The 8,789-nt window shown below is 30.6% G+C and overlaps 1 protein-coding gene across 1 annotated transcript; it reads left to right on the plus strand.

Annotated features, from left to right (window-relative positions):
• The first annotated feature begins 1,240 nt into the window (after positions 1–1,240).
• LOC142556030 (exocyst complex component EXO70A1-like) lies at positions 1,241–3,639 on the plus strand. The gene has a single exon (XM_075667232.1). The coding sequence runs from the start codon at positions 1,383–1,385 to the stop codon at positions 3,240–3,242; it is 1,860 nt and encodes a 619-aa protein (XP_075523347.1). The 5' UTR covers positions 1,241–1,382; the 3' UTR covers positions 3,243–3,639.
• The last annotated feature ends 5,150 nt before the right edge of the window (positions 3,640–8,789 follow it).

Consider the following 8,789-nt stretch of genomic DNA (forward strand, 5'->3'; position numbering starts at 1 on the left):
AATAAAGCATTATTCTCATGACAAATCTTATTTTGTAGATTTTATTAGTTTTAAGACAGTTATTATATAGTCAATAAACAAATCAAGCATCTTTACTGCCCAGTTATTAGTCTCATTTATGAATGTCATTTGGTGGACTTGGATTTAATTTTCGGAATGAAATCCTCGTTAAGTTAGTTGACTTCATTAAATTCCATCTTTGCTTTCTCGATCTGGTTCTTGTAATTTGTAAAGATAATAAATCAATTTTTCTTTTTTTATAAAACATTTGACGAAAGAAATATGAGCTAATCTTCCAAAGAATTTTATTCATCCTCTGACATCAACTGTTCTAGAAAATGATACAGATTACTAATTGCATGATGATGTGTTTTCGTCCGAATTCACGACATATAATTTTGTTTCTAGGAAAAGGTTCTTAGAAATACACCCCACAATCAAATCGTGTGTTTGGTCGGAAATTAAACATTTTTTTATAACTTTAATAGGGAACAAAAGCTGAAAATCCAAAGAAAATCGAAAGTAAGCTGATAAAATGAAAAGCAGAAAACTAAGATTGCTGAAATTGGAGTCTCATTATGGACGTTGATTGGGAGAAGTTTTCTTGCTATTGGTCCAATACTGGATCATAATCGGTGAGCTTGTAGCAATTTTGACCAAAGTCCAATAATGTATTTGACGGACTCTTGCTTAGAGTTGGGGCATATTCGAACATTTTTGCTAGTAATAATTCCGAAGGCCACGAGCATATATGAAAAACTTTGTTTCATTATTCTAAAATATATACATGTTTACGCTATAAACAAATTCTTTTTAGACTTTCAAGTTCACACCTTTTCAAAAAATAAAAAAAAAAAAATTATACCTTTTATCTCACGAAAAAACTCATCGTCGACATATTTTCAATACGAAATGACCCGTGAAAGAATATAAAAATCCATGAGATCGTCACACGAACAAGAAACTTTTACGCCTACTCTTTAATTGAAACAAGTGTATATATTTTTTTATGTATAATTAATTTAATGTAAACTATGATTACAGTAGAATACCTTTTTTCACTATCCAATTTTATACTCGAGTTTTTATTTTATTAATTTTTTTGAATAAAAATAAAAAATGAGAATTTTTAGGAAAGAAAATTTGATTACTTTCTACGACAGCTAAAATTTAGCATTAAATAATGACGACGACGATATATTTTGGGTATTGTTTATTTTTTTTGAATTAACCAATTAATAAAAAAAGAACGCTTGTCTGGTCTTCTTCAATGAGGCAAAATTCATAAAAGAAGCCTCGTCTGACGTCTCTTCTCAATTTCTTCCACCATCATTCATTCAATCTCCCTTTGATTCTCCTTCCAAAAAATCTGTTTAATACTCATGGAATCCCCAGAAACAACCACCTCCGAGTCCCCGGAAGAAATTATTTTCAGTTGGGATTCCAGCGCCGCGGTTGACTCCCGCGACAAGATGATCTTCGAAGCTGATCGCTGCGAGATTGACCGTTACCTCAACGCAGTTGACGACCTTCAAAGATCTACGGACTCCATGGATATCTCCGCCACCTCCTCCGCCGCGTCTTCCGCTCTGCAGATAGCCATGGCTCGACTTGAAGATGAGTTTCGCAACATCCTTCTGTCGCACACTTCGCCTATCGACGACGATTCACTCGCAGATTCGACTCATTTGTGGACTCACTCCTCGATCTCATCTCGCAGTGATAGCCTCGAGTTCAGCTCTCACTCGCATGAATTCGAATTCAAGGAAGAGATGGAGAACAGTTTCGTGAAGCAATTGGAGCACTCGGATAGCTGCATCAGCAGCGCAAGCAGCTGTTACAAGTCCGATAGCAGTATTAGAGGAGTGGATCTCATCCCAAGCGACGCAGCATACGATCTCCGCTGCATCGCGGAGCGTATGATTGCTGCTGGTTTCTTGAGGGAGTGCATTCAGGTGTACGCCAGTGTACGGAAGTCGGTGGTGGACGCGAGCTTCGGAAGGCTGGGGATTGAGAAATTAGGCATTGGAGACATACAGAGGCTGGAGTGGGAAACTGTGGAGCGGAAGATAAGAAGGTGGATACGCGCCACAAGAATCTGTGTTCGCGTGCTTTTTGCTAGTGAGAAGAAGCTATGCGAACAAATCTTCGAAGGTTTGGAAGATGACACCGATGATACTTGTTTTACAGAAACTGTCAAAGGTCCGGTTATTCAGTTGTTTAATTTCGCTGACGCAATTAGTATTAGTAAGCGATCCCCTGAGAAATTGTTTAAGATACTTGACCTTCACGACGCTTTGTCCGATTTACTGCCTGACATTCAGATTGTTTTCGAGTCAAAATCTAGTGAATCGATAAGGGTTCAGGCTGCTGAGATTTTATCTAGGTTGGCGGAGGCTGCAAGAGGGATTCTTTCGGAATTTGAGAATGCTGTGCTTCGTGAGCCCTCAGAAGTCCCTATTCCTGGGGGTACCATTCATCCCTTGACTAGATACGTGATGAACTACATCAGTCTGATATCGGATTATAAGCATACTTTGATTGAATTGATTGTGTCTAAGCCCTCGACTGGGTCGAGATATTCAAGCGACCTCAATGTGCCGGACATGGATTTTTCCGAGTTTGAGGGCCGGGTTTCGACTTTGGCTCTTCATTTGATTTGGATAATGGTGATTTTGCAGTTTAATTTGGATGGCAAGTCTAAGTATTACAAGGATGTTTCATTGACTCATTTGTTTATGATGAACAATGTTCACTATATTGTTCAAAAGACTAAAGGGTCTCCTGAGTTGAGGGAGATGATTGGGGATGATTATCTGAGAAGGTTAACTGGTAAATTTCGCTTTTCTGCCACTAATTACCAGCGGGCAACCTGGGTGAGGGTATTGCACTGCTTGAGAGATGAGGGTTTGCATGTGAGCGGAAGTTTTTCATCTGGTGTGTCAAAGAGTTCTTTGAGAGAGAGGTTTAAGTCTTTCAATGTTATATTTGAGGAGGTGCATCGAACTCAGGCCACATGGTTGATACCTGATACTCAGCTACGAGAGGAGCTTAGGATTTCCATATCGGACCTGCTTATCCCAGCTTATAGGTCGTTTCTTGGACGATTCAGAAGCCATATCGAGAGTGGGAGACACCCTGAGAATTACATCAAGTACTCAGTGGAGGACCTTGAGAATGAGGTTTTGGACTTCTTCGAGGGGTACCCGGTGTCCCAACATTTGAGAAGAAGATCTCAATGAGAGGAGGAATGGTGTTTTTGCTGCTTAGAATGTAGGATACAATTCTTTGAAGGATTGGTTCTCAGACGAAGTTCTGGCCATGGGAGGAATGGGTTTTTTGCTATCTTTGAGAGGAACATGTTATGATCACCGGAGCAACAAATATCTGTTCTAACTGTTCCAAACAGCTACTGCCTCTTCCAGGACTCTTCTCCACTGTAAGCATGTGTGCGTATGTGGATTTCCACAGTTTTATTTAGATTTTTCTTGGTTTGTTTATATGTTAATTCTTGTATTTGATGTGCTTCATGAATATTCACACTTGCTACTCTTCATAGCGAGTGTTTTTTGAAATCAAATTCGACTCAATTTTTCATCGATAATTCGATTGGTGAGTATTTTACGGCAAACTATGTTATGGTTAGATTTATCAGGTCTATTTTGGCAGTCTTGTTGCATACTGTAGTTAGATTTATCAGGTCTATTGTTCCAGTTCATAAAAATAATATTTTCGACATAAAAAATTATTTTTGTCGTTCGGTTTGAATAAGATATTCATATCACAAATCTAATCCTGTATTTCATAGTGTTTTTCTGTTGAATAATTCGAGGGTAGAGATGTGATGGGCATTAACTAAATAAACAAATACATTTAATCAAGTGTCTGGGCTGTAGGGGGTTGGCCTAAATTTTGATTGAAACTGTTCTGCACACGGCTTGAATGATCAGCACCATATTCCCTAATTTTATCTTGATCACCATACCTAACCCCTAGATGGTCGCGCTTTGCATCCGAAATCTCGAATTGGGTTTTTAACAATTAATTTTGTTTTGTATTGGACAAGATCTTTTGATAATTACTTTTTTAAAAAAATGATAAGGATTGATAATATAATTATCCATAATCCAGCGTTCGGTAGCATTTTCGAAAACTCGAGTTTGTTCTATAGGCCCGTGATAACGCACTGATGACCATTAATAAACTCTCACACCATTTAATAATTTGCAACAACGTAGATTAAAGCTCAAATCACAACACACCTTGTGCTGCTTTGTTACCTCTCTCACATGGTATTCATTTGAGCCGAAGATGAATGTTAAAAATCATATGTTCATGGCCATGAACAAATGAAAATTGAAACGTGTAATTCTTGAAGAAGGAAAAAGATGTAGCAGAAGAAGATGGCAAAGAGACGGGAAAAAAGTTCTATTTTTTTTTGTTTGCTCTTTTTCCGTGAATAAATGGTAAGTTTGGATATAAAATTTATAGCTTAAAAAAACATTTAAATAAGTTCAGTTTTTCAAACATTTGAATAAATGATTTTATTTTAAAATATAAAAAAGGAAACCATAACTTTTGTTTTATCAAAATAAACATTTGAATAACTTTTGTTTTATCAAAAAAAAGGAAACCATAACATTTGTTCTGTAAACTAAACAATATTATTTTAAAACCCAATTATTTTTTTAAAAAAAAAATAACGTTACAACCCAAGGCACTCGGAAACCCAGTGAAGAGGAGCACTGTTGTTTCTTGGAGCGGGCTCCAGTCGCTTCCGTCTCCGCGACATTTACCACAAAAGTGGTACTGCTCAAATTTGTGAGAAAGTTGAATGAGATTATACAGAGGGAAGAAAGTAAGGGAAAAAAATCTGGAAACGTGCGATGATAAAATACTAAAATTATCAATTTAATTATAAAGATATTATTATCCTAAATCTAATCAATAAATCAATGGCAAATTAATAGAAAACTTGAAATTTGATATTTCGGGTGCCCAAATATGACGCTCCACTCTGAAATTAATTTATGTTGTGTTTAAATAAAAAGATTTAGATTCGAAAAATATTCGAATAAATAATTCTATATTACGAAGAAATTGAAATCCACGAAAATGATTCAATAAAATATCCTTTATTATATATACTAGAAATAATGTACGTGCGTTGCACGTGGGAAACATATGTTAAAGTAATTAAAATTTGAAATAAAATTAGTTTACTCAACAAAAGATAATGATAATAGTATTGTAAATTTTGACAATTCGTGTTAATTAGCATATGTAATTATTTAGGAAAAAAACATATATTTTTAATTTAAAAAAAGATTTGGACTACTAAAATTTTTCTCATATATTTTTTATCATATTGTTTTCTTCTATTATTTGCCATATTCTCTCAATAATACATATATTTTATTACAATATTCAATTATTACAATCTTTTTTGACAATCAATGATTTGCAATTTTTATTTACAATGTTATTTGATTATTATTTTCTTTCATGTAAATTGACAACAATTTCTACCGGATGCTTTTACTTTCCTAGTTACCTTTAATTTATTAGACAATTATACTTGATAACATACAAACTACACATTATTATAACAATCTATCATCACATAAAAAGTACTGATAGACTGATTTAAAAAAATATTGATTAAATGTTGTCATTTATTTGTAATTTATAGTAATAATATTTTTGACAATAAATCATCTTTTTACTAACTCTTATTATACTTATTTTAATATTTCATTTTAACTCATAATTATAATTAGCACAATTAAATTACTAATGTCATATTGGTATTACCTCCAGAAAAATAATATATTTAATTTTTCTAATTGTTTAAATATCTTCACGAGATCATTTCTGTACCCTTATCTTGAGAAAAATTCATTGTATTTATAAAGTTTGAATATTAAATATAACTTTATAGTATACATTTAATGTGGAAAATGAATTCATTGTATGACAAACACTTCTTTCATTTCTACTTTTTGTGTAATCCAAAAGAGTTAAAAAAAATTTCTCTTTTATCTTCTCCAACTCACTGTAAAAAGTTATTAAAAAAATATTTATATCTAGAAAAAATTTTTTAATTATTGTTTTTCTTTTCTATATATCTTGTTATATGTGAACATATATTCTACTTCATTGACTTAATTGTCATATATATTTACTATATAATTTGTGTACATTCAAGATGAATAAGTTCATTTTGTAGTTTTTTATTATATGGACTTAGGTTGATATATTAATATGTGATATACATAGATATAAGAATTTTCAAATTCAATTTATTCACAATGATTTTTCATAACAAAGGCCAACTCAAAATAATAAAAATTAGGATTCATTATTATTTTAAATATGATATAAAAATAATATGTGGAAACTTTTTTTTATTTTTTGTTGCAAAATACAGTGATAAATGCATGTAGGTGCACTATTTCATTGTGTCAATTATAATTTTCTTTAAATATTTTATTTCTCACTCAAGGATCAAAATTTGTTTATTTTCTTATTTTGATTATCGACAAATCCAATATTTCATTTAAATGTTTTTGTTAATATTTTACATGACTTTTATTCTATATTTATCCAATTTGAAATGGATCAATTATAATTCAATCTATAATAATATTTGAAAACTATAGAATGCTTCTAAATTTAAAAATCGAGTAACATGTAAGGGACCAATTCAAAACGAAAAGTTGATGCAACATGTTTCTTCTAGCTTTACAATCGAATAATGTAGGATCGAGCGTTTGTCGCTTTACCAAAAGTTATAACTGATACTATCGATGCAAGTCAAATCTTTAAATCGTACAACAGCTCAAGCGCCTATCCATCGTGGACAATTATCGTACCCAACAATCTATCTCCTAATAATTGCACCAATTGCAATCAATGAAAATCAAAGTCGCGATCTTCGCTCTCATATCAATTGTAGGCTCAAGTGTTTACTGTTTTATCAAAACCTATAGATTATGGTAACGGTGCAAATCAAATCATTTAAATAGTACAACAACTCAAGCGCAACATTTCAATTACTCTACCCAACATGATCAATTATTGTACCCAACAAATAAGTTTATGCAAATAACCTTTTACTAAATCATATGAATTTATAAGACATTTGAGTATAATATATACTTGATATTCTACATAAGTAGTAGAGAAAAAAATCATTTTTCATCTATTTGAAAATTTATATTTTAAAATAAAAGAAAAATCATAAAAAAATATATAGCATGTTGACAAAATCCTGAAACCCAAATTGAAAGTTGAATTAATTCATTCATATTCATCATTAAATTCTACTATTTAATTTTAATAAATTTAACATGTTTATCCACTAAAATAACGAAATAATTGTTTATACAATTTAATTAAAAAGTCAAAGTACATCAATTTTTGATTCCGAATAACGATCACATTATGATTACGTTACAATGATAAATAAATTATTATTTTTATTTTATCATCATAGTCTTTACCTCAATAAACACATTTTCGAATGTCGGATGTTAAATTTAATATTGACATTAGATAATTATAGTATTAATTCTAACATTCTTTTTTTATTCTTCTCAATACATTACTTTTTCTATCTTAAAATATATTAATCTATTTATTATTGTATACAAAGTATAATAATTATTTGTTTAATTGATCACATTTAAGATTATATGTTTAGAAAAAATTCTAATATATCTTTAAAGATCAATAGATGATGAAATTAAATTTGAAATCAAGAGAAAAATTAAGAAAATGTAGAACACTACAGTGCATTAAATTTCGCTTTGTACAGTGACAAAACATAAGGTGAGACCAAGTGAGATACTTATATATATGGGCCTCATTCAACTTAGCCCGTTATAATATTTTTATTAACACATTTCGTCCTTCGTTTTTACTTCACTAACTTTGCAGTATGACTCATTCAAGCATTATCTTTTTATTTTTTTAGTGCATAGTGGCCTCCACTCTCACCGACTTCAATCTTTAGAAGTCGATATTAGTAGTTTATATTAGTTTTTAATTTTTGTCTTTTGATTAATTGTGTAATTTTTTATCTTCTACCTAATTCATTTTTAGAATTTTTATTGAAATTTTTATAATCATGATTAGAAGTGTTGCACACATACAATAAAATTAATATATTTTAAAATGTTACTATTGAAGTGTCGAATAAATGTATTAAATCATTATTTAAGAACTTTTAGAAAAACTATATACACCATAATTCAGATTTAAATATTAACATACAAATAAATAATTACGATGAATATCTTATGAAATAAATTATGTTAGTCCAAAATGATTGAATATGATTATTGTAAATGAATTTTTCTTAATTAATTATAAAATTTTCGGCACATGCGCTGAATTAATTAGAATATTTTAAATATAGTATGTAGATAAATGTTTTTCCATATGAGTTAGTGGTTGAGTCCTTATGAATATTTTAAAAAATATGTTTTTAGTTATAGTAACGTTGTCTTATAATTTAAAATATTAAATGAAACAAATTATCAAGATAAAAAATTAATTAGGAAATTCAAGAATATATAGTTACTCAATTAGTTTAATTGACACGCTCTTTAGTTTGCTGATTTAATAGATGTTAGATCCACAATCACTGAGTTTGACAAGAATTATTGTATAATAAAATACAATTATAATAAATTATTTGATTGTATATGTGATGAAATTTTGTATATTTCATATATGTTTGATTTATTTCATTTATAAGGTTGAAATTTTATATATTATGATAT

The sequence above is a fragment of the Primulina tabacum genome, chromosome 9 (genome assembly GCF_025594145.1).
Source record: "Primulina tabacum isolate GXHZ01 chromosome 9, ASM2559414v2, whole genome shotgun sequence".
Classification (NCBI taxonomy): Eukaryota; Viridiplantae; Streptophyta; class Magnoliopsida; order Lamiales; family Gesneriaceae; genus Primulina; species Primulina tabacum.

Bases quoted from the DNA above. Each gene is read 5' to 3' on its own strand.
- LOC142556030 (XM_075667232.1), top strand. From the start codon at position 1,383: ATGGAATCCCCAGAAACAACCACCTCCGAGTCCCCGGAAGAAATTATT.